Here is a 27,061-nt window from a genome sequence, read left to right on the forward strand (position 1 = left end):
AGCTGTTGAATGGCCTACCTGCTATTATAAGAGATGTCCCTTCAGTCACAGCTTTCAAATTCCGTGTGAAGACTCACTACTACAGTTTAGCATATCCTGAATAGAGCTGCTGATTAACTGTGTATACTGCATTTCTGTTGTTAGTCATTACCACTAAAACAAAAGTTATATGATAGTTACAACTTGTTATTAATCCTCACCTATTCTGTTTCTCTTCTTGGTACTCAAATGTGGCACTTGGTGCCACTGCCCTACTGCCAAGTTGTTTGCTTCCGTATGGAGGAGACATTGCAGATAAAGGAGCAATGGAATCACCGGGTGGAGTGGTCCTTTCATCAAATTCTCTGGCCTGGCACTGACTCAGCTGTGGAATGGCCAGTGGTGGGGAGGCAGCTTGTTGGCTGAGGTCTGCAGGAGCACAAGCAAATCTGAATCCTCTTATGTGATATGATCTATTCTTGCATTTTGTTCTGTACTTCTACTATCACTATTGAATTATTGTATTGTATTCTTGAGGTGGCAATGATAGATTGGTCATGCAGATCTGTTAAGAGGATTACTTGTGTTCTGTTCTGTGTATTGTATTGACCCTATCATTTCACACCCATTGCACGCCCAGCCCTAATTGGAATGGGGTTTCTCTCTGAGTTGCCTTTTCCAAGATTTCTTAAATTTTTTCCCTACGAGGGATTTCTGATTTTGGGCAATACAAAAAATAAATTGTTGTTGTGAACTGCTCGGCCTTGGCACTTTAGTAGCTAAATTACTTCTTGTCTCTCAAAATCATTTGACCTTCTTTCTTTAGACAGCTGGTGATCTTCTTCTTTTGGCTGTTCCTGAGAGGGGTTGCCACAGCGGATCATCTTCTTCCATATCTTTCTGTCCTCTGTATCGTGCTCTGTTACACCCATCACCTGCAATTCTGCTCTCATCACATTCATAAACCTTCTCTTAGGCCTTCCTCTTTTCCTCTTCACTGGCAGCTCTATTCTTAGCATTCCTTTCCTAATATACCCAGCATCTCTCATCTGCACATGTTCAAACCAATGCAATCTCGCCTCTCTGACTTTGTCTCCAAACCGTCCAACCTGAGCTGACCCTCTAATATACTAATTTCTAATCCTGCCCATTCTCATCATGCCCATTGCAAATCTTAGCATCTTTAACTCTGCCACCTCTAGCTCTTTCTCATACTTTCTGGTCAGTGCCACCGTCTCCTACCCATATAACATAGCTGGTCTCACTACTGTTCTATAGACCTTCCCTTTCACTCTTGCTGATATCCGTCTGTCACAAATTACTCCTGACACTCTTCTCCACCCATTCCACCCTGCCTGCACTCTCTTTTTCGCTTCTCTTCCACAATTCCCATTACTCTGTACTGTTGATCCCAAGTATTTAAACTCATCCACCTTTGCCAATTCTACTCCCTGCATCCTCACCATTCCTCTAACCTTACTCTCATTTACACACATGCATTCTGTCATGGTAGTCCTACTGACCTTCATTTCTCTCCTCTCTAGAGCATACCACCTCTCCAGGGTCTCCTCAACCTTCTAACTACTATCACTACAGATCACAATGTCATCGGCAAACATCATAGTCCACGGGGACTCCTGTCCAATCTTGACTGTCAACCTGTCCATCACCATTGCAAATTAGAAAGGGCTCAGAACCGATCTCTGATGTAATCCCACCTCCACATGGAATGCATCAGTCACTCCTACCGCAGACCTCACCATGGTCACATATCCTGTACAACTCTTACATACTTCTCTCCCACTCCTGACCTCCTCATACAATACCACAGCTCATCTCGAGGCACCCTGTCAAATGCTTCTGCAGGTCCACCAAGACTCAACGCAACTCCTTCTGGACTTCTCTATACTTCTCCATCAACACCCTCAGAGCAAACATCACATCTGTGGTGCTCTTTCCTGGCATGAAACCATACTGCTGCTCACTAATAATCACCTCCTTTCTTAACTGAGCTTCCACTTCTCTTTCCCATAACTTCATGCTGTGGCTCATCAACTTTATCCCCCTGTAGTTACTACAGCTCTTCCTTTTTACTCTAATTATTTTAGAACGGTCTACTTCTTAGATTAATCGAGTGTTGTTAGAATCCATTGAGAATTGGGCTACCTCAGTTTTAGCAATGACAACTTTATTATTGGATGCCCATTCACTTCACTGGTAATGTGCCGGATGCTTTTGCTGCCTAATTATATTCCTCCTCTTTGTCTATGCATTTTGTTGCTTTTGGCTTTGCTGTTAGGCTATATGGTGTAAGGTGCTGGGAGACATTTGGGGTATATAATGTAGTTTTTCCCTTTTTCAATTGACTTTTCATTTGCGTTTCGTTAAATTTATAGAATCGATAAAAATATAGACAACATAAAAAGACACATTGCTTCTCCACTTTCTATTTTCTCTCCGTTTCTCTTTCTTACAATGAAAAGGAGTCACACATTTGTGCTTAGAAGCAATCAATTAGTTCCTAATGAGACATCAAGGGCCCTTGAGACAATAAGGAAGAAGAGGCAGGGACGTGAACCACTGTAGCCAACCCTATGTGCATATCTCTGTTTTTTGGGTCACTAAATTCAATGTGTTGCCATTGGTGCAGGCATGGCTTTCACTAATGGAGAGCGCTGGAGGCAACTTCGCCGTTTCTCTCTGTCAACATTGCGGGATTATGGGATGGGGAAGAGAAGCATTGAAGATTGGATCCTGGAAGAAGCCAATCATCTAGTGGAGGAGTTTCGTACAAAAACAGGTGGGAAGATCTATTGTCAGTTGTTAACCCTTTCGGCCCTGGATTTCCTGTTTTTATGGGAAAAAATATTTTGTGAGATATTCTAACTTTCGGGTGTCAAGGAAGCTCAAAAATAATAAAAAAAAAAAAACAAAAACATTATCACTATTATTATACAATAGCTGTCAAAAACTTCAATCTTCTTGAGGAAATAAAATCGGATGCTTCCGTTTTCAACTTTCTCAATTCTCTCCAGTCTGCGGTAATAGTAGCACGCCTGGTTCCAACAACTGCAAACATAACTATGCTTTACAAAAACGGCTGCATATTTATGTACTAGTAATAGGATGTCAGGGCCGACAGGGTTAATGTGTGCATTTGCGTAAAAAAAAAAAAAATCCAGACTGAAAGTTGTCAATAATTACAGTGTATTTTGCTTTTTATTTCTTCTTTTTGTCATTTTGGACGTATTATTTTTCCTGTTGATTGTAAATTTGACATTTGTGTTTATAATTAATTTCATTAATAGTTAGCATGCACTTTATTGTATGTATCCTTTTTGCTTCCATTCCTTGTGTGGAACCACTCCCTGCTGTGGAGACTATCCTTAGCCTTTATTTTAGGGGGAAAGAGATGGTCTCAGCAGTGGTTCACAGATTTACTATGAAAAGGTGCATTTTTTGTAATTATTAACTTTCTAGTTCTGGATTCTTTTTGTTCTATTTTTTTTTTTTGGTATTGTATTGTCATTCTGGACTTGTTTGCTTTGGATGCCTTGTTGAGAAATTCCTTTTTACTCTTTTCATCTATTTGCTTTATTCTCTGTGCTTTCTTTTGTTTATTTCTGTAAAGTCTTTATTTGTAAAGATTCAACGGTGGCTTTGAACAAAGGAATACAAGAACAGCAGAAATTTGAACAACGGGAGGAGACTGTTCAGTCTATCAGGGTCATTTGTTTAGCTAATAGCTAAAACATCCCAGTATCTTATCCAGATACTTCTAAAAGGTTGTGAAGATTTCTGCTTCAAACACGTCCTTGTAGTTTGTTTCATATAATATAACAGTACTTGTTACTGGCTACACTGTTATTCTTTGTGAAAGGTCATGATGGATTCAGATAAACAGTGATAAATGACACTTATGATAATTACACTGGACATTTTTTTTCAGGAAAATATTTGGTGATTATGATAGAGAGCTTCAAGCTGAACATAAACTTTAGACTGACCATATCACTTAGGAATTTGGGTAAACATGAAATTAACTTTGATTGAGCTTAATGTGTTTAATCACTTAATGAAGCCAATACATTGCATTTATTGAACTGATCCAAAACATATTTTGTGGCTGATTTTCATTTATTCTCAGCATCTGATGCTTCTCATTTCAGTTTCCAAGCATAGTCGGCCAGCAATGATGAATTCAGCTTGCCCTGATATTTTTGCATTGTTGCAGTGTCCTGGTTTGCGTCACAATGTTTGTCAGTAATTACACCAAAATTTGCTGGTAAGAAGTCTAAGTGTGTATGTGGAAAAAGAATGCGACATGTTGCACTTCATGGTTTAGTATGCTTGAAGCACGTTGTCAACCGGCCAGACTTAGTTTGGTGCTCTGCAGTAGCCAAGAAAATTCTCAACAACATCTTTGAATGCCTTCAATGCACTGTCCTCTGGCCTCACTAGTAGATTTTCATGGTCGTTTGTCATGGTTGACATGTTCAGCCAAAAAATTATTCAGCAGAAGTATGTTAAGAAACATGATTTGGGTTCCATTAAACCAAGAGCAATGCTCAATGCTTCACTGGACTGACAAATTAGAACTTTTGTTTCTTTTTAATTTTTTTTTGCTTAACAGTAGACAATAGTTTGTGTGTGTGTATACATTTATTTATCTATCTAATTATATATTTATTGAGCTTCTGTAAAAGCCAAATTTCCCTTGGCCCAGTCACTGTTTTTTCTCGCGTATTCACATTTTCTCTGTATTTGCTTGTTTGTCTCTGCGCATTCTGATGTCCTTCAGCTTCTCTAAAGATTTATACATTAGATTAATTTATGACTTTAAACTAGCCAGGTGTAATTTTGATTTGGCATCCTGTTTTAGAATTGATCCAGTCGTGTAGTTTGGCCTGCAGGTGACTTTATAATGGAATAATCCGATTAAAAAATCAATGGATGAATGGTGGGATATGCAAGCAATACACTCTGTTTATATTTCAATGATCTTCAGAAGATATTAAGGATTACATGATTTTTGGTGTTCTCCCCATGTTTGCGTGGGTTTCCTCTGGGTGCTCTGGTTTCCTCCCACAGTCCAAAGACATGCAGGTTAGGTGCATTGGTGATCCTAAATTGTCCTTAGTGTGTGTGTGTGTGTGTGGTTGTGTGCCTTGTGGTGGGCTGGCGCCCTGCCCGGGGTTTGTTTCCTGCCTTGCGCCCTGTGTTGGCTGGGATTGGCTCCAGCAGACTCCCGTGACCCTGTAGTTAGGATAGAGCGGGTTGGATAATGGATGGTTGGATGGATGTTTTCCCAGTATATTCTAAAATCATTTCTTTCTACAGGACACTCCTTTGATCCTACTTTAACCCTGAGTCGTGCTGTTTCCAATGTTATCTGCTGTATCATATTTGGGCAGAGATTTGAATATGAGGATAAGGACTTTATCCATCTGCTTTCCATCCTCAGTGCAAATGTGCGTCTGGTGAGCAGCCCTTTTGCTCAGGTAAAAGAAAAAAAATAGCTTTCTTCTCATAACCTTGAAATTAACTGAAGAAAATTGAACTATGGATAGATAGATTACTCATTTGAAAGTGAACATAGTTGCTTTGCCTGTGGTATAGGTGATACAAATATTATATAAAGAATTGGAAAGTGAAAGTGACATTTTGCTTCTTACGTGTGGTACTAAACCCAGTGTGATGATCATCAGACAGCTTTGAACATTAGAATGTTACAAATTGGATATTCAGCCCAACAAGACTGTCAATTCCATCCACCCAATTTTTCCAAAAATAACTCTAGTTGAGACTTGAAGGTCTCTGTAGTCATAATCTCGACAAAACTACTCTGTAATGTATTCCATTAATCAGTGGCTCTCTTTGTGTGAAGAAAAGAAAGAGAAGGGTTAGCCACACCTTAAATGAGCCATAACTAACTGTTCTTAGTATCCAAGAATCCCATTCCCCAGGTTTCCATGATTTTCATTTAAGTTTAGTTCTTAATGAAAGAACACTAAATTGAATTACCTAATTGTTACCAGTTAGATACAATCTAATATAAGCTCAGCAGAGAACAATATCATCTTTGCACAGAGCTGCACAACTACAGTAAATGACCAACTGGAAGAGGGAGAGGACAGTTTGGTTCAGAGAGTAAGAAATTCAAATTAATATTAAAATATACACCCAAATACAGCATATAAAGTTTTTTTTTATTTTTATTATTATTATAGCCATTTAGCTGAATCCTGAATTTCTCTGGTAGCAGGGTTTCTCTGGAGTCTTCTTTTTATGGTCTGTTACAGCTCTCTTTGCTTATCTTGTATTTTGTTTTGATGTCTATGTTCTTAGATTTTTTAACTGTGATTTCTTTTAATTGTTTTGTAATTAGATTAGAATGGAATGGGTTAGGTTAGATAAACTTTATCAATCCCAAGGGGATATTTAGATGCATACAGAAACATAAAAAACAAAGATACAGACTTTTAGGACAAATATTGTAATCAATCGATTGTGCAGAAACAATCGAACTGAAAGAGCATCAGCATTTAGTTTGGAGGAAGCACTGAACTGCCTCTTAGCTTCTTACCACACTATGGTGGAATGAAGCTGTGGCTAAAAGTTGTCCAAGAGAGCGCCTCCTGGAAGGGTTGGATGGGATATGTCATAACGGCATCCAATTTTGCCAGCATCATCTTTTCCATAATAGCTTCCAGTGTGTCCAGGGTTAGCCCTGTGATGGAGCAGGCTTTTCTTATAAGTTGATTCAAGCATCTTGCATTGTTTGATCTGAAGTTGCTTCCCAGGAAACTACAATGTAAAACAATAATTGTGACTAATTTCCGTTAGTTTTTTATGTTAGTTTAATTTGTACCTTTCTGTCTTTTATTAATTATTTTTTTATGAAGAGGCACAAGATCCCAGATTAGGTAATGGGCCTCAAGTGCTGGAAATAGGCCTGTTGTCAAGTTAGATTGAGCAAATTTATTCTTGTTCTGTTTAGTTGATTTTATGTTATTTTATATAATCTATTAACATTTTTTTATTCATTTAATTTTGATATTATTTTCATTAATATTATAATGCATCTTTAAATGTGTATGCTTATTTATGACAATATATCTTAAAAATATAATTATTTATTTATTTGATATTCCTTGTGTATTCCATCATTATGTGGATTTTTCTTGTGGACGGTGCCTTCTTCTTCTTTACGTTGCCGTGGGCATGGTTAGGCATGTGACACACAGATCATGTGACCTATGACATCATAAACACCTTGCTATATAAGATGGCACCGCAGAGTATAATTAAATATAAGACCTGCAATTTACTTAGTCAGAGAAATCAATATTTTGTTATGGTTAGGATCATTGCTCCCATCTTTCATTATGCTTAGGTTTTCATTTTTGACTTGCATGACTAACACCTGACTTTTTGAAAACTCTTTTGTTTAAGTCCTTATTTGTGTAAAATGTCTTTTTGTTTTTTCTAGGGCTAAACAGATGACACCTTGTTTATAACAGTGACATTTGTTCAGTGTATATATTGCTTTCAGAATATATTTGAACCCCTTCATTTTTTCATGTTTTGTAGACTTGCAGCCCTATGCTGAAATCTTTTAAAAATCACTGCAAAAAATAAATATGCAAGAAGTGAAAAAAATATAAATAAATAAATAAAAACTGACAGTGGAAGTAAGTAAAATTTACCTTTCAAGATTACTTAAAATAAATTAAAACAGTCATAAATATAAATTTCTTCATAAGTCAATATATCTTACAATAAGGAAAATAAAAACTAAATGATTGATGTAAAAACTATTCACTTACATAGATTTTTTGCAGTGATTTTTAATTGTTTTTCACACATAGAAAGCTAAATCAACATGGTCTCCAAAACAAACTCAACATAAATCGCATGTAAACAGAATGATATGAGAAGGTGTAATTTCACAAATGGTGACTCCAAAAATTGTCATATCATATAAACACAGTAAAACATAATCTGGAAAATTTCCAGGTCACATATCCAGGAAAACGTTTATTTCAATTAATTTCCTTGCATCCAAAACTTTTTATTGAAATAAACAGGTTTTCAGAAATAATACATTGTTCATTTGGTTCCTCCCTATCAAACATAAGCTAGACCTTTAAGGAATTGTGGGTCAGTATGAGGAAGAAATAATCGTTGATATGTTAAAATCTTTTTCTTCTTGTCTCATTTAGTTGTACAACGTTTTTCCAAAACTTATGAATATCATGCCTGGAGTCTACAACAAAATTTTGAAGAATGCAGAACAATTAATTCAATTTATCCAGACTCAAGTTGAAAAGCACAAAGAGTCACTAGTAGTTGACAGCCCAAGGGATTATATTGACAACTTCCTCATCAGAATGAAGCAGGTGAGTAAAGCTGAAGGTTGTACAAGTCAAGAGAAATGAACACTGAGCTGAGGCAGCTACACCAAAGCTGGTTTACCTAAGTGGAATCATTGTAACTTATTAAGCACTAGCGTTCTTAATCCTGACCGTCTTTTTGTCTTAAACAGAGTGGAGTCCTTTTATGACACAGCGGTTAGCTTCCAAATAAGCTTGATGAAATGAATGGTCTCCATTTCTTTTTATCAAACTTCTTATGCCCTGTGTTTTATACTAGGATAGAAGGTTTTGAGTCTTGCAACCATGCCTGCTCTATAATTTCAAGTCATTATAATTTATGGATCGTACAATTAAACTAAAAACTTCAATTTCTTCTGAAATGTTTATAATTCACTGAGGTGCTGCTGACTAATGTGAGCAAAATCGAGTACTGCAATGCCTAGCACTGCTGCCCCCTTAATCAAGGGGACTACACTGACATCCCAGTGGATGTGTTGTCATTGTAGCAATCACACTTGTCTATGTGGGCCTTCTCATGGTAGGGTCATATTTATGCCAAAGACTTGAATGGGTTGCTAAGATAGATAGATAGATAGATAGATAGATAGATAGATAGATAGATAGATAGATAGATAGATAGATAGATAGATACCTTATTAATCCCAAGGGGAAATTCAGTTTTTTTTTTTTTGATAATAAACATCAGTGTGTCTTATATAATTAAAACAGAATTATTTCCATGAGAACTGGTCATTCAGCCCAACAGAACTTTCTAATCCTATCCACCTAATGTGTCCATCAAGCCGAGTTTTGAAGGTCTCTAAAGTTTTTCTATCCACAGTAATTTATTCCATATGTTTATGATTCTCTGTGTGAAAAAGTACTTTCTTACATTTTTGTAAAATTTACCCTTAACAAGCTTCCAACTGTGTTGTTGTTGAATTTATTTTAATATAACAACCTGGATCCCCTTAAGTCATGTCATCTCTTCATCTTGGTTTGCTTAAACTGAAAAGGTTCAACTCCGTTAATCTTTCTTCATACCGCTCAGTGCTGGAATCAACCTAGTTGCTCTTCACTGGACTTTCTCTGGCTCTGCTATGTCTTTCCAGTAGCCTGTGGACCCCAGATGAGGCCTCATTACTGTGTTATATAACTTAAGTACTCATACATCACACCTCATTATAAATAACCGAATATCCTGTTAGCCTACTTGATTGCTTCCTCACACTGTTTGGATGTTGATAGTGATGAATCCACTATGACTCCCAGGTCCTTTTCATAAATGGTATGTTTTACATCACTCAGTAAATAACAATAAACCCCTCATGAGGGATTAGAATAAAATTCAAGATAGAGAAGCAGGTCAAGCCAAATGAAACTCACGAGAAGCAAAATCAGAATTTCTTTTGGTTTTTATTTATTTTTTAATCCCCAAACCAGATAGAGAAAGGAACCTCCATCCGTCCTTTTATCCTGTCACCCCGATTACCTGCAGGTCACAACCTAGTAGGCCACACAGCCCCCCGGAAACATGGGAGCAGTGCTAACAACAGTTACACAAAATGGAGTCCAAGACTTCAGAAACAGCTTAATCCATGATGAGTTACCTGACACCTAATCATGACACAACATTTCTACATCCTTTATGTAATGCTTTACATTTACTTACATTAATATTTCATCTGCCTCAATTCTGCTCAAGCCTGTATGCTGTCCAAGTCCCTCTCTAATGATTCAACTGATTCTACGTTATCTGCCATTCCACGTAGTGTGGCCCAATGCCATTATAATCCTTTTTATGGACATTTTACACTTTTTTTCACACAAGCAAACCCCAAAAGGGACTCAAAGATTAGAAAAACCATGTAATGAACTGCTAAACCGTCCATAGCTGATTACTGCTTTGAGCCATATGCTTGCTGGATAAACCCTTAAATCGTATTAAGAAAATTGAGAAAATGTACTTTTATGACTTCTTATTGTACATTTACATCCACAACATCACTTTAGCAGGTTTTTTGCAGGGTACAGTAAATTCCAAATTATATTACCCATTTAAAAAAAATAACTTATTCAAAAAATAAATATAGAATTATATCATATACATAAATGTGTGTATGGGGGAGGAGATTGTGTGGTGTTTACCAGACTAAGCCAAAACACAATCAGTTCATTAATCTTGAATTATTTACTTAGTGGTTCCACACATCATGGACATACTGTACTGCGAAGTAGAAATATTATAGTAATGGTTGTCTATCGATCTGATGATGAAGCTAATGATCAATTTGTCCATATGGAAGAAACAGCCTGCGCAAAGAAGTTGTTGATATCGATGGTTGTGAAGGGGCGCAATCCTCAATAATACGTATTCACTTCCTGTCAGGACTCAATGTAGCAAGCTGTGTGCAGGATGATGAGGAAGTTTCATTTGTTTCAAAGAACCATTGGAAGGACGAGTGTTTGAGTCAGTCTTTGTCAGGACTGTGTCACCTCTTACCTTGTTTCAACAGGTGGCCCTACCAGGAGTACACACGCAGGAGATCATTGATTACGCAAACCACTCTGGCACACTAAGTAGCTGACTCAGTAATGGAATAAATATTACAGAATGACTTGAGAACCTTCAATTTTTATTACGATCTTATTTTGTTTTTGCCATAAACTCTTGTTAAAAAAAAAAAAACTCCTTAATGCTGTTTAGAAAACACTTGCTTTTTCTCTTGGGATGGCAGAGTGGTTTGTACTACTGCTTCATTACCGCAGAATCCTTGGGTATAAATCCTGGCCTCTTCACCATCTGGATGGAGTTTGCACTTTCTCCTTGTCTATTCCAGTTTCCTCATTTATCCTGAAGATGTGCAGATTAGGTTACTTGGCGACTTTAAACTGACCATGTATATGTGCATATGAGTGTCTCCTCTGATGGAGTCTCATGCACCATCCAAAGTTTCTTTCAGTTTTTGGCCTGTGCTACTGGAATAAGTTGAAGCAAGGTTTGACAATATAAATTTGATAATGAACAGATGGATGAGTTTAAAATTAAAGGAGCGCTTCTTCACCTACACTGGTCATTTTCATTACTATACTTTAATTTGTTTTTCTAAAGGAAAATGGAAATCCTGCCTCAGAGTTCATCTTGGATAACTTGGTAATCAACATTTCAAATCTCTTTGGGGCAGGGACTGAAACGACCAGTACCACTCTGCGATTTGGACTCTTAGTCCTCATCAAGTATCCCCAGTTTCAAGGTAGGTATTATTTCATCTGGCAGGGTTTAAATAACACAATAATCAGCACATTCTCACAACCCAGTTAAGCAGTGAACTGAATTCAATGCTCTTTTTGTTCTGTAAACGTATGGCATAAAGAATATGTTTGTTGATGGTCTGGTTCAATTGATAGAACTGCACCAGTGACTAAATTTTATTTCCATCACTGGTCACTGCCTGGGTGTAGTTTCAATGTTCTCTCTGTGTGGTCTGAGAGTTGTTTTTGTTTGTTTTCATGGTATTCAGGTTTTACAACCATACATTACAGATGGGTGCAGCATGGTGGTGCAGTGGTAGAGCTGCTGTAATGAGCAGTAATGAGACCAAGGTTTGTCTCCTGGGTTCTCCGTGCATGGAGTATGCATGTTCTCTCCATGTCTACAAGTTAGGTGGATTGGCAATTGTAAATTGGCCCTAGTGTGTGTCCCCCAGAGGGGACTGGGCGGTCTCATGGTCTGGAATCCCTACAGATTTTATTTTTTCTCCAGCCGTCTGGAGTTGTTTTGTTTTTTCTGTCCCCCCTGGCCATTGAACCTTACTCTTATTCGATGTTAATTAATGTTGATTTATTTTGTTTTATAATTGTGTCATCTTTCTATTCTTTAATATGTAAAGCACTTTGAGCTACTGTTTGTATGAAAATGTGCTATATAAATAAATGATGTTGTTGTTGTTTGGTGTACCTATGTGGGGTTATGTGGTCACCCTGTGATGGACTGGCACTCTGTCCAGTGCTTATTCAAACATTGCAACCTATGCCAGCTGGGATAGGCTACAAACCCAATCCCCCAACCCACCCACCAGCTCTCCCAGCAGGACCCTAATGTGCTTGAAATATCCTGAACATGGCATTCAGACAACCACACTATAGACATCTGTGCAGTGACATCTATTCCTCAATGTTATTGTGTGATAGAGGCTGATAAAAGTGTAAGGCAGAACTCACACATATGCATCAGTGAAGATTCTCAGTCATCCAGGTGAAATTTTCTGGTAGTTGAGACACCTGGGTAAAGATCAAGATCCAGGAAGTACAGGCCTTTACAGACCACATTAACTCAGTGGACGCCATCATACAATTCAGCAGGGAAGACTCCAAAGATAACCGGCTGGCTTTCCTGGATTTTATACTCATCATTGGGACTGAGGGAAAGCTAGAAATAGAAATCTACAGAAAACCCACCCACACTGACCAGTATCTTTTGTTTGACTCACATCACCCATTACAACACAAACTAGGAGTTATCAGGACTTTACACCACAGAGCAGAGAACATCCCCACTTCCACAGAAGCAAAGAAGAAGGAAAACAGGCATCTGAGGACAGCCCTTAAGACTTGTGGATGACCCAAGTGGGCCTTTAACAAGGCAGGATTCTGTTGCAGGAAAAGGACAACGGAACAGTCAGAGTCCCAGGACCAACGGAAGAACCTGGTTATTCCATACATGGCTGGTGTATAGGAAAAGCTAAAAAGGATTTTTGGAAAACACCACATACCTGTTCACTTCAAACCCACGGAGATAGAGACTCGTCCACCCCAAAGACATGATACCAAAACACAAGAAGAGCAATGTAATATATGCCATTCAATGCAGCGAAGAGTGCCCTGAACTGTAAATTGGAGAGACTAAACAGCTGCTACACAGGAGGATGGCCCAGCACAGAAGTAGTAACACCTCAGGGCTGGAATCAGCTGTGTACCTCCATTTGAAGGACTTTAACGTCCAGATATTGGATAGAGAAGACATGTGGTTTGAGAGAAGGGTGAGGGAAACTTTGCATGTGCAAATCAACAATCCCTCACTCAACAGAAGTGGAGGCCTTAGTTATAACCTGTCTTCAATTTATCAGGCTGCCCTTTCATCCATCCCCAGGAAAATCAGGCCCATTTCACACATCCACCAGGTGGACCACTCTTAACGACCCACTCTATGGGGGTAGGAGGGGCTGTTAAAAGTTGTGACTGTTACATCTACCCATATCTTCCCCTCCCTTTGTTTTACTCAATGAGCCTATTCAGGGCAGGGGTGGAGTGAAACTAACCTAGAGGATAAATTTGTGGTCTCTAACAACATTCCTCTGCCTGAAGAAGCTGCTTGGATGAGCAGTGAAACATAGCTACCTAAAAAGAAAGAAGTCCAGTCAACTACCACATATCACACATATGCAGTTATTCTGGCCAAGGGTTTGCCGGAGTCCCAATCCCACTCCCTTATCTACAATGTTAGTACCCATTTCACTATTTCTAAAATAAGTTAAGTAAAGCTATACATAGTTTTCATTCTTTGAACTAACAAATATCGAGACACAATAGATTCCCAGATTCAAATTCAATCCTAGTTTTTATTTCTATGGAGTTTTCATATTTTGTGACTTCTGTGTGGGTTTTCAGCATGTAGTCATTAAAGTTTGTGGGTTAGTCTGTTTGGCGGCTCTAAATTGTGCTGATATAAGTGAGTATGATTGAGCGTGTGCCCTGTGCTGGACTGCTACAATCATATAAGTCTTTTCACCTTAGTGAAGTTGATTGTCATGTGTACATACTACAATGAAATTCTTATTGGCATGTCTCCTCAGAACAGGTGATAAAAATACATTAAATAAATAAATACAGTGGCATACAAAACTATTCAATCCCCTTGAAAATCATTATCATTTCCTGCATGACAAAAGATTTGTGCACATATTTACCCATTCAGTAGCCTTGGGTTTTTATGTTACAAGCTTTGCACGCCTGGGTTTAGGCCTGCAGATCCTCTGAGGCTCTGTCAGGTTTGGTGGAGACTGCTGTTTTCAGGTTTTCCCAGAGATATTTGATTTGGTTCAAGTCCAGCTGCTGGGCTAGACAAATGAAGGACATTCCCAGAATTGTCCCTAAGCCAATTGTGAGTTGTCTTTGCTTTGTGCTCAGGGTCATTGACCTGTTAAATGGTGAACCTTTTGGCCTAGTCTGAGTTCCAGAATGCTATTAAACAGCTTTTTTGTTAAGGATATCTCTTTACTTTGCTCTGTTCAGCTTTCCCTCAACCCAGTGTAGTTTTTAAGTCCCTGAAGCTGGAAAACAATCCAACAGTATGATGTTACCATCACCATGCTTCACCACTGTAATAGTATTGTGCAGATGATGAGTGGTGCCTGGTTTCTTCCAGATATGACTGTAAGCTTTGTTTCATCAGACCAGAGAATCTTGTTTCTCACAATGTGTCCTGTAGGTACCTTTTGGCAAACTCCAAGAGGGCTTACATATATCTTTTACTGAGGAAATACTTCTATTTGGCTACTCTGTCATAAAGCCCAGATCGTTGGAGAGTCACAGTTAAGGTTCTCCATCTCAAAGTTTCTTTCATCTCCGCACAGATGCTATGGAGCTCAGCCAGAGAGAACATTGGGTTCTTGATCACTTCTTTTACTATGAACCTTCTAACTTGATTGCTCTGTTTGACCAAGCAGCCAGCTCTTGCAAGAGCAGTGGTCATTCCAGATTGATTTCTTTTAAGAATTATGAGGTCACTGTTCTCTTTGGAATCATCAAAGCTGAAGAAATTCTTTGTAGCCTTCCCCAGCTTTGATTGTAAAACAGTGTCTAATGTTGACCTGCAGTCTTTAAAAAGGATTCTGGCATACCCGTATTTATTTTTCAGATGTGCCAAGGTAGATTGCAAAGGTGATTCATTAGATTCATATTTGTCAGTCATGACAGCCTTGAATCTGTGTGTGCAGGCCTCTCTCTATCAGCTTTGCACATCTGGACACTACACTACACCTTTCCTTCATTCTTCTTTGTAAAGCTACTCAAGCTCTATCAGGAGTCATGGGGATTGTGAGTCAACAGCCTTCCTCAAGTCCAGTCGCAAATTCCCAATTTGACTGATGTCTACACTGTGAGATAACATAGAAAGCAAAAATCTAATAAAAATCTGAACTAAAATTGATTCTGATTTCTGCCTGTTTTTAGATTATTTTATATTTTGCCAACTCATAATTACCATTTTCATTCCTTGCTCATTTTCAGTTTAAATGTTTTCTCTGGACATCCCTTACCTTAACAGGTTAATACAATTCATGTTTGTAAGAAGTTGCCATCCTCGCAACTCTGGACACGTGACAAGAACCAATCCTAAATAGTAGGCCTGTCCAGTTTACTCCACACACACACACACACACACTCACTCACATGATACCACATCCAGTCATACTGGGCCACTATAAACTTGTGAATTAAACTAACATGATACCACACTAAAAAAAAAAAAGTTAAGTGAGTAAAATTGTCTCCAAAAGACTAAAACAAATCTTAGCAATTTGTTTTTTTAAAATAAATCCATTTGCTATGACTAAAATGTCCAAAATGAGAATAAAAATAAAATGATATAATTACTGTGGTGGGCTGGCGCCCTGTCCGGGGTTTGTTTCCTGCCTTGCGCCCTGTGTTGGCTTGGATTGGCTCCAGCAGACCCCCGTGACCCTGTAGTTAGGATATAGCGGGTTGGATAATGGATGGATGGGTGGCTTAGTACAATGCAGCTTTGGAGGGATTTAGAAACTGCACCAGGTAAAAGCCAACCATGTACAGGGTTCCAGTACTTCACATGACGCACACACCCTGACACTGGGACAACTTCGAGTCACCAGTTAAAAGGATCAGTTCAGTAATTTTCAAGTCAAAGTTATTTCTTCACAAACATGCTGTATATGCATTTGTCATGCAAAGTTGTGTTTTAAAGTTAATCATTTCCTATCAATTAAAAAAAATAAATCTATTGCCCTTACTGGCACTTTATAATTGAAACCAAATGGGGCATGGGGCATCACAGGAAAATAAACACTTGAAAACGTACTTAATGGGTTCAAGTCAGTTGTTGAGTATTGTTTAATTTCTTGTGACTACACACACACTGTAAAATAGTTTATACATGTCATTTTTAAGCAAAAAAACCCAATATTATGTGATTTTAAAAGACCAGCTGTGTGCACCATCTCAGTGTTTGACTTCTTCCACCACAATTTTTTCCTGTTGAAAAGACCAAATCACAGTAATTAAACTTTTTGGGTCATGTGGTTGGTTTTGTTGTGATTTAGTTCTGTATTTATGTGAGAATTCACACAAAATAGTACCAGGACCTGCGGTGGGCTAGCACCCTGCCTGGGGTTTGTTTCTTGCCTTGCACCCTGTGTTGGCTGGGATTGGCTCCAGCAGACCCCCGTGACCCTGTAGTTAGGATATAGCGGGTTGGATAATGGATGGATGGATGGATAGTACCAGGACCATGGGATAAAATGATTGTTTCCAGATCCCCTTTGTTGGTACAAACGTGTCAGAAACAGGGACAACATGTTTTCTTACACTGAAACATTTACCACTTCATAGGTAAGTTTTAAAGCTTTTATTTCCCAGAGGTGCAGCATGCCCCATTGGCATCAATTGTAAAGTGCTATTGAGGGCAAGAATTCTTTTTTTAAACTTATAGAAAACACTTAACTTTAGAACACAATTCCACATAGCAAATGCAAATAGTTAGGGAAGAAATAACTTTGACTTCAAAAATACCAAACTTATCCTGTAAATTAAAAAGCACATCTTTGAAGTGTAAGAGACCACCAGAGTAACTGAGGAAATCTCATGTGGAAAGACGAAGAACATCCAGACTCCACACAATGCTCAGGCTGGGACTTGAACCTTGAACTCTGGAGCAATGGGGCACCAGTACTAATCCCTTCCTACCATAAATAAATAAATATATTACAGTTTAACAAGTAAACTCTAATACGATGTGAAAACAACACTGATCTGGTCTTAGTAAAGCATGACTCAGTGCTGTTTTAATACGTTAAAGGTTGTCACTAATGAAGACAGCTGCATTGTGTGACATTTTTTGGACATCAGATGTCCTGCTCACAGGATCAGATTTCTTGTAAGGACTCTTGTTGCCTCCTAGGTCGTTTAGTGACTCTGTTTTTCCCAATTTGTATATTAATGTGACTTACTGTTGTCCTGATATTAGGGCCGGCTCCATCCTTAAAGCTTCTCCAATAAATGCTAAAATTCCAATAACCTGTACTGAAAAATACAATTCAGAAACTGCATTGATAAGTGAACCAATAAAATTTGTTTCAAGCAAAGGCTGTGACTGCACATTATTTTATTTTTTTTTTATTAGAAAAGATACACCAAGAGATTGACTCTGTAATTGGCAGGGATCGCCCTCCTTCCATGGAGGATCGCAAGAATATGCCCTTCACGGATGCCATGATCCATGAAACCCAAAGGTTCGTCGATCTTGTCCCATTGAATGTTCCTCATGCTACTACGCGGGACACTGACTTCAGAGGATATACCATTCCAGCGGTGAGACCCTAAATACTTGTAAGGTGCTTACCCAGATAAATGAAACCTACAGATTATCAAATGGTCACCAGAGAGTAAAAGTGTTTACGAAAACTAAAAAGCAAAGCCATTATCTGACATGAATGGGCAAAGACCATGGAACACGGATCCTATCCTAGATAAAAAAAGGGTGAAGGATGTGAAAAGGGATGAGGTGCCTCCAAAAAAAGATGACCAGTTCAGGCCCAATAAAGGCTGGAAATTTATATGCCAAAAAGAAATCTTTCTGCAAACAGATTTTTTTTCCATTTTACTACATAAACACGACTTAATTTCTTCTTACATAATTTATTTATTAAGTAAGTGTAATTTTTTTTTTTTTGCTGGTCACAGAATACTGTGGTACTCCCTTTGCTCAACTCTGTGCTCTTTGATAAGACACAGTGGCAGACTCCTCTGTCCTTTAATCCTGGACACTTCTTAGATGAAAACGGTCAGCTTAAAGTAAATCCAGCCTTCATGCCATTTTCAACAGGTGGGTAGTGTTCAGTCTTGTGGAAGTGGAATTTAGAATAGACATATTAGCATTTACCTTTTAAAACAACCCTAGGAATTGAAAATTTGTAATTGTTTATTTAATTCAAAAACCATTGAAATAAGCCATATGATAGTATTTTGCAAAGAACCCAGGGCAGAATAAAACTGTCATTCCTGTATGGTCATGTAAGTATCTGACAGTCTATTTCATTTTGCAGAACTGAAGATATTAACTTTGTACTGAGTTAATGGTTCTTTCTAAATGCATCATTATCTTATATATCTTACTTGTTAAAAAAAATCTGCTTATAAGTGATCAGTGTGTTATTGTTTGGCTGTGGTCTCTAATTTATATTTCATTTAATATCATTCAATTATCCTGTTATTTTTTGCAAATTATTCTTTTGATTTTGATAATGAACTAGGGGGCTTTACCCCATGCTTGCTTCGCTCGCCAACCACCCTTGTCTGTGCTACGCGCCAGCAACTTCATGTCTCTGCAAACAACAAAACTTTTAATTCTCGTGGATACGCCTCTTCATTGGGAAGAAACATTACTTCTCCCTGATGGCAACACAAATTAGATGATCTACAAGTCTCCGACTTAAAGTTTAAAGCCAAACAATGTCATATCACCTATGTCCATATATTCAATCTCTTTTCACTTTTACCATTTCGTCAATATCGCATTGAATTTTGATTCCGTGTTTGGAATTACAGTACAACGTGACAACGCAACATATAACTGCCCGTGAGTGAATATTATTTCTTTCTCTCTACATGAACTGTGTCTGACAATAGCATTCACACAAATGAGAAATGATTGAACCATGTGCGTGGGTGTAAATGTTTTAGATGTGGGCAGGACTTTTCCAAATATCTTTGCATAAAGTATTGTCTCGCAGGGCTTCAAATTTTCTGTTGTGGGATTTCACTTTCACCAAACAACCAATCTTTTAATTCTCGTGGATATGCCTCTTCACTGGGAAAAAACACTACTTTTCCCTGATGGCAACACAAATTAGACCAGCGTTTCTCAACCTTCGCGACCCAAGTTTTCATAACAGTTTTAATTGTGCCCCGCCAACGCTTTTTGGAGCCCACTAATACCAATTGGTTCTTTTTTAATTAATGATATATCATAGATGCATATTTTATTATACCTACTTAACTTTTATCGGCATTTATCTAACTCTATATTTATTTTTTTAGTATCAGAATGTAGTTTAAGTTAATTTGTTTTGGTTTCAATACATGTATTTTTCATATTTTCGATTCTTGTTTTCTTTTTTTCACATCTTCCTTCCGCCCCCACAGGTTGAGAACCACTGAATTAGATGATCTACATGTTTCCAACTTAAAGTTTAAATCCGAACAATATATTCAATCTCTTTTCGCATTCTGTTATTTCACCGAGTAATAATTTCTTTTTGTTTGCGCTAATGCGATCTTTACCATCATTTTTTTGAGAGTTTCAAATTTTCATACTTCCATTATCTCTAACCTGCTCTGTATGTGTATCGTGCCAACGTTTTTGATTTCTTTATGACGTTTGTCATCTGCTGTTTGTCTTTTATTTCCGGCCCCAGGCGTGGTTAAATCTCGCGGGACGTGAAAGTGTCTCTCTTCAAAAGATCACATCTCGTCGCAAGATAAAGTCTTGTCTCCCAAGATTTTTTTATTATAATAGAGAGATGTACCATTTGTTCATTAGTTATCTTTTTTATGCAATTGTTTTTCTAGGTTCTGTATATTATTTAGTAATCCTTTTTCTTGTCTTTGTGCCTAACCTTGTATTTTCTCTTTACCCCCATTATTGAGTCTTGGGGTCAGATATCCTTGGACTTTTGAGTTTTTGGGTTTTAATTAAGAGCCTAGCAAACCTCATCCAGGCTACTGAGGCATCGGTTTTCCTGGTCATTTTGCCGGGCTATCTTTTCCATTCTTTCCTCTGGAAATCGTACAACTTTTTTGTTTAAATCATTTTGGAATTTCTTGGGTCTACTTTTAGTTTTTGATTTTTGGAATGGGGATTTGTTTTGTTCATTTTGGATAACTTTCTATTCTCCCTGTGCTATAAAAAAGTAGATTTAAGTTTCTTTTTTTAAAGGCAATATGCAATCAGCTGCTTGAAACATGCTGAGCCTAATTCAAATGTTAAAAATCTGCCTCATAATTTGTTAAAACATAAATTGTACTCAAGAATCTTCACCCTAATAACTATTGGAAAATTTCAAAATACATTGAATTCACTAGAAAGCACACAGTACATTAACCTTCTTTTAATTTCAGTCCAATCATGGATAGCCTAGAGGTCGTTCAGATTTATGAGATTGCATTGATGATGAAATGCCTACTGCTGCAAGAAGTAGTGACCATAACAATTAGTGCATCAATTGGTAATGTCCATAAAGAAAACAAACAAAAATGTGAAAGATGTGAAAAAAAAAAAACCCCAAAAAAACTATCACCTTGGAAAACAAACCCAAAAAATATTTATAAACCATGTGTGCATTCTGCACATTTCAAATCTCTGAAATAAATGTAAAATGAACAAAAAACATGCAGAAAACACACAGGAAAATGGTAAAATCAATCTCAGTATATCACTTTCTTATTCTTAACTTGTTGCATTATTTTGGTGACAGAGTTGCTTTCTTATAGCTTTATGATGTAGCCTTGTCCTTCTTTTTAATCAACTTGGGGCCATCTTCCCGGCTCTTTGGGCTTCATGCTATAGCCTCGCACTTCCGGGCTGGACAGACAGACACACACACTACCATACATGGACATTTATATATAAGATTCATAATTTTTGAAAAAGCTATATGAAAGTGAAGATGTAGGGGTTGACAATAGTAAATCTAAAAGAAACTGAGATAAAAAATGTCTCATGGGAGCTGATAATGCCTCTCAATTATCAAGGTACAAGACTCCAAAATGCTGCCAAAAAGCTGAAATCCAAAAGAAAATGGAAGGTAAAAAATCCTATCTACATGATAAAGCAGGGTAGCATTTTACCTAGAATATTTTCATTTAATTAAAAATAAATCATATTAAACTCTCCCTTTACTTCTACTCAAAAGAGAAAGTAGAAAGTATAGTTTTAGTTGTACATTGGCCTATTAGTGTGTGTGGGTTGCTATCTCCTGTGACAGACTGGCACTCTACCCAAGGTTGGGCCTTATGCCCAGTGCTCCACTTCACCACCACCATCCCTCTAACTGGATAAAGCAGGTTTAAAACAAGTTTGATTTAATAGTCCCAGTACCAGGTAGGCATTATGCAGGCCTATTGCTGTTCATATAAAGGAGCCCCCATAGTGTTTCTTGCCCCACATCTCATTGGTTGAAAGTCTTTAGTTTTAGTGTGTTTTATAGGGGATTTGCAGCATTAGTCATAATGGCACTCCATTTTGTTTTGTTGCTACTTCCAGGGTCTCCAGAGTGTGTCCCAAAACCTGCCATTTTAATTAGCTTGTTGATTCAGTGTACTATCATTATAATTGGCAAAGCAGGCATTGTACTACCAGGACAGCCTAAACATATGTCTGTCGGCTCAACAAAATGTCTACACTTGACAGGAAAGGAGTCTGGTAATGTTTTTTTTTTTTTAAGCAGAGAACTTTATTAAAAAGACTAAAGAGCAAGTAGACACATGCGGAATTAATTCAGGAAAATGTTTCCAGACAGGAACTAAACACCTTTATTTCTGTCTCAATGGCAAATATTCTGGTTGTGGAACATCATTTATTTTGCTGCAAATTTAATTTTGTGTTAATCATTCTGCTTATTGTTAGTGGTGGCCAAGAAATACTGAAGTCTTTAAGGTCCAAAATTTTAATCTTCAATCTACATCTCTGTCTTTTAAGTAAGTAAGCAACATTTGAGACTGGAAATGCAACTATCTGAAATTCTTGATCAAGTGGGGAACCTTGAAATTAAGGAAGGACAATAGAGTAGACATGGTGCATGAAGTGTGTCAGTACTCTCTGGTATGCATTACTGGTACCTCTTCCAATTTCGATCTAGAGTATCTTTTCACTCTTCAATCGAATTCAAGTGCATCAGTATATACAGATACAGAGTATACAGAGTATGTATACAGAGTACCACCTGTAATCTGCTTCCACTTCATACACTAAGTAGACTCTGCTTCTCAAGAGATCAAGAGAAGGCAGTTTATGTGTTTTGTGTCAATGTGTAAAACCCAGGGCAACACCAGGACACATTTTGCCAGGGTGAGTTGAAAGATTGGCTTGATTTGTCTAGCTAATCATGTTATGACCCTGACCCTCATCACAGTATGTGGAGCAAAACTGAAGCAAACTAAAGAGCAGATATAAAAGTGTATATATGAATAGAAGTCTGAAAATGTTTTCACGTTTAATCTTACGTTAACTATTTTCATTGCTTTCATAATTTTTTCATTCAAGGTCTGTACAAAAAGAAAACAAAATTTTAAAAAAAAATGTTAATGTGCTTTCAACTTAATCAGAGTTGTCTCCTTCAAAAGTATTCTCTATTTGCTCACCACTACTAACAATTTTTTAATTTCTAGAATGAATCCTGGAACTGGTTCTGTGGAATGTCACGTAGGTCCCCTGGGAACTTTTCTGTCATTTGAAATCAACGACATCTCCTATTGGATGTCAACTTTTGGAACAATTAACAGTTCACAAAGGCTGTATACCCATGTTTCATCCTCTGTTATGACATATTTCAGAATGTTTTCATCAGTATTTGAACAATCTAACAGCTCCTACCTGACTGTGACATGGTTCGGTTTCTGCTTATCTGTCAAAAGACACAGCACAAATTATGCGGCAGCACGATACATCTGCAGTTTTTCAGCCAAAATAGTGTGAAACAAACTTTTACTGATGCCCACTTCTTCATCAACTTCACAGACAGTTAGGTGACAATTTTCACAAATCAAAGCATGCACTTTCTCAGGGTGATCAATGTCTAGGTTTGGAATCATCAGCCCGATTTGAAACATCGGCACCATTTGTAACATTGTTTGCAGCTGAAGTAATCCTCTCCATAAGCTTTTTGCAACATCTGAAAAGTTTTCTTAAACGTTTTTCTTAATTTCACACAGAATTTTTTTTTTTTTTTGAGATTTTATTAATTTTATTGCAATCATTCCATACAAATCAATCAATTTTTACAAAAAGTAGAATTAAGAACAAGTCGACCCCCACCCCTGAGAGAGACAGCATGGCCAACGGAATAAAACTTAAGGCTTGTAAACATACCTAAATTGAAAGTTTGATAAGCCAATAAAGGTGAATGGAGAAGAAAAAGAAATACAGAAATAATAACTTCCTCTGTGCTTTAAGAGCTTATTTTAAAATATTAATGATTAGATCCTGCCATGTTTTGAAAAAAATCTGTACAGATCCTCTAACTGAGTATTTGATTTTTTCCAATTTCAAATAATATAACACATCGGTTTCCCACTGACTTAAAAGAGGAGAGTTTGGGTTCTTCCAGTTTATCAGAATAAGTCTGCGTGCCAAGAGTGTAGTGAATGCAATCACAATTTGTTTGCCCTTCTCCACTTTAAGCCCCTCTGGAAGAACCCCAAACACAGCTGTTAATGGGTTAGGAGGGATTGTGAGTCCAAGGCTGTCTGAAAGGTAATTAAAAATGTTTGTCCAGAATGATGTTAATTTGGAGCAGGCCCTGAACATGTGACCCAGTGAGGCTGGGACTTAATTGCAGCGTTCGCAGGTTGGATCATGCCCTGGATACATTTTGGAGAGATTTAGACGAGACAGATGTGCTCGATATATAATTTTGAGTTGTATAATTGTATGCTTTGCGTATATGGAGCTCGAGTGAATTCTCTTCATTGCTACTTTCCACTCCTTTTCTGATATTTTAATTGAGAGATCTTTTTCTCAGTGTCCTCTTGGATCTTTGAAAGGGAGGGATTGTAAAATGATTTTATATATTGTAGAGATGGAGTCTAATTCCTTGAGATTAAGCAATATTTTTTCCAGCATGGATGAGGGTGCAAGATGAGGAAAATCGGGAAGGTTCTGTTTAACAAAGTTCCTGATTTGAAGATAGTGAAAGAAATGTGTAGCTGGAATGTTAAATTTGGAATGTAATTGTTCATAGGATGCAAAGACGTTGTCTATATAAAGATCTCTAAGCAAGTTAATCCCAAATTTTTTCCAGATATTAAAAACTGCATATGTTTGCGAAAGTTGAAACAGGTGGTTCTCTTGCAGAGGTGCCACAGATAGAAGCTTCTCCATCTTAAAATGCTTTCTACTGAGTGAAGTGAGTGAAGCACAATTGGGTTATCAGTATATTGCCGATAACGTGCACAGTTTTACAGAGAATTTAATTGAAACAAAGCTTCATAAAAATCAACATGCAAAAAATCGTAAAAGGCACAGGAAACAAGTTCACTTCAATGCGTGTACTCAATGCCTACATGGTGTGATCGAGCAAGTAAGGATTTTAAAGGTCAAGGTCATTACTGCACACCACCACTATGGCAAGACTATAGCTTGTTGGCACACTATTTAAGAAGTCTAGCTTATTTTTGGACAGATGTAGTATATCATTTAACAAAATTCATAGTAGAAAGTTAATTACGAGCAATACATCAAACTTTATCTTGAGATGATAATAAGGTCTGTCTCTAACACAGATTTTGTTGTTTTATAGGGAAGCGAGTCTGTACTGGTGAGAGTCTTGCCCGGATGGAGCTCTTCCTGTTTTTTGTTACCCTACTACAGACATTTTCCTTCAGCTCCACAGAGGATCCTGAAAACATTAGCCTTGGAGCTGACACCAGCTCCTTTTTAAAAGTTCCTTTGCTTTACAAACTCAAAGTAAGCTCACGGTCATGAGAAGAAGCAGGTCACTCAACACAGAGACTCTCAAGCTATAGATTTACTTAACAATGAGATTGGATGTAATTCTATTTTAAATAGAATTATTTAAAAAAATGGTATTTGACTGAGATTAAAGCAAAATGGAAATAAATAAGTTTTGATTAAATGGATGTTTTAAATACCATTTGAAACACTGTTTTAAAGAATTTAAGCCTACAATTAAATTGAGTGAGCATCAGGAGAATGTTAAATTTTGTTTAACCATTTATACTAAAATAACACAGCATTTCCGAAATTTTTATAAATATATTTTTTTCAGTTTGCCTAGACGTTTGAACTGTGTGGTCATCCGAGGGAATAACAGGCTTAAAAGAAAGAGAATTTTTGAGGTGTCAACCCAGCCGTCCGAGTTTACTTCTAACTCCAAACAAAAACATATGCATGATAATATAAATGGAAACAAAACTGCCACCAACAGAAAAAAGTTGGTATAATCAAGAAGGCTTTCTGTCTGTCTTCGGAAAATCTTGGAGCTCCTTAGCCCTGGTTGTTTGGGTAGAATTGACACCTCCTTTCGGGTGGCTGTGTTCTTATAGCCTGGGGAGTGGAAGAGACGGAGTCAGTTGCCCTCACTGGGTGGGTTCTCTGAGCCATGGATGAAGAAAAGGAAAAGACAATTAGCGGCAGCAGCCCCTCTCAGCCCAGGGTGGTATCACATCCAAGGGTAGAACTTGGAAGCTGATCCTCTGATGCTCATGCATGACAATTGATAATCTCAGCTTGTGTGCCGCCTGTGTGGTGATTACATGTCCACTTGGGCCTTTCTCTGGTTACTTTGGTTTTCTTCTCTCATCCAAAGAGCATAAAAATTAATTAAATCAATAGGTGACTTTAAATTGGCCCTCAGTGAAATGTCAGTAATTATACTAAGTGACTGAATAACACTTGATCCATGTTTTAGTATCTGACTCCTATGACCCCAATTTAAATTAAACTGCTTTGAGAGTATTATGTTATAGAGGTTTTAAAATAGATTGCCTCAACTGACTCCTCTGCATGCAATCGAATAATTCTCTGCCAAGTGTAAAGTGGCTGGGTTGAGGATCAGCAACGTGGGTCTGAAGGGATGGTTCTGTCTTGGAAAGGAGCGTATTGCTTTCTCCAAGTGAGGTGAGAACAACTGCCCTTATTGGAGGAATTCAACTAACTTCACAATTGATGGAAAAAGCAACGTGAGATTGACAATCAGATTGGAGAATCCAATGCCAGTGAAGATAGAGCTGAGTCTAAAGAAAAAAACTATTAATTTACCAGTCGATCTACATTTCTGTCCTCACCTATAGTCATGAGTGTACGGTAATGACTGACAGAATGAGACAAGTGACAAAAATGAGGTTTCTTCTTAGGGTGGCTGGTCTGCCACTGCATGATAAGGTGGGAAAGCCTCAGAGTAGTGCCGTTGCTCCTCCGGATGAAGAGGAACCAGTTTAGGTGGTTTGGGAATGTTGTAAGGATGCCCTCAATAGGCTCCATGTAGAGCTCTCCTAGGCATGTCCATCTGGGCAGAAATCCTGCGATACACCCAGGACATGCTGAAGTAATTATATCTTTCTGCTTCCAAGGGACCACAAGGAAGAGCTGGAGTCTGTAGCAGGGGTCAGGAAATTCTGGGATGACCTTTTTGGCTGCCTCCATCCTTATAAGAAAA

The 27,061-nt window shown here is 37.7% G+C and overlaps 1 protein-coding gene across 1 annotated transcript in view; it reads left to right on the forward strand.

The window, feature by feature from the left end:
• The window catches only part of LOC120538752 (cytochrome P450 2B4-like), a 32,937-nt gene extending 7,143 nt beyond the window's left edge, over positions 1–25,794 (forward strand). Inside the window, exons 3-9 of the mRNA XM_039768205.1 lie at positions 2,630–2,779; positions 5,320–5,480; positions 8,205–8,381; positions 11,470–11,611; positions 17,791–17,978; positions 18,351–18,492; positions 25,184–25,794. Coding sequence (XP_039624139.1) covers positions 2,630–2,779; positions 5,320–5,480; positions 8,205–8,381; positions 11,470–11,611; positions 17,791–17,978; positions 18,351–18,492; positions 25,184–25,368 — 1,145 coding nt within the window. The 3' untranslated portion in view covers positions 25,369–25,794. The remainder of the gene's footprint in view (positions 1–2,629; positions 2,780–5,319; positions 5,481–8,204; positions 8,382–11,469; positions 11,612–17,790; positions 17,979–18,350; positions 18,493–25,183) is intronic.
• The last annotated feature ends 1,267 nt before the right edge of the window (positions 25,795–27,061 follow it).

The sequence above is a fragment of the Polypterus senegalus genome, chromosome 11 (genome assembly GCF_016835505.1).
Source record: "Polypterus senegalus isolate Bchr_013 chromosome 11, ASM1683550v1, whole genome shotgun sequence".
Classification (NCBI taxonomy): domain Eukaryota; kingdom Metazoa; phylum Chordata; class Cladistia; order Polypteriformes; family Polypteridae; genus Polypterus; species Polypterus senegalus.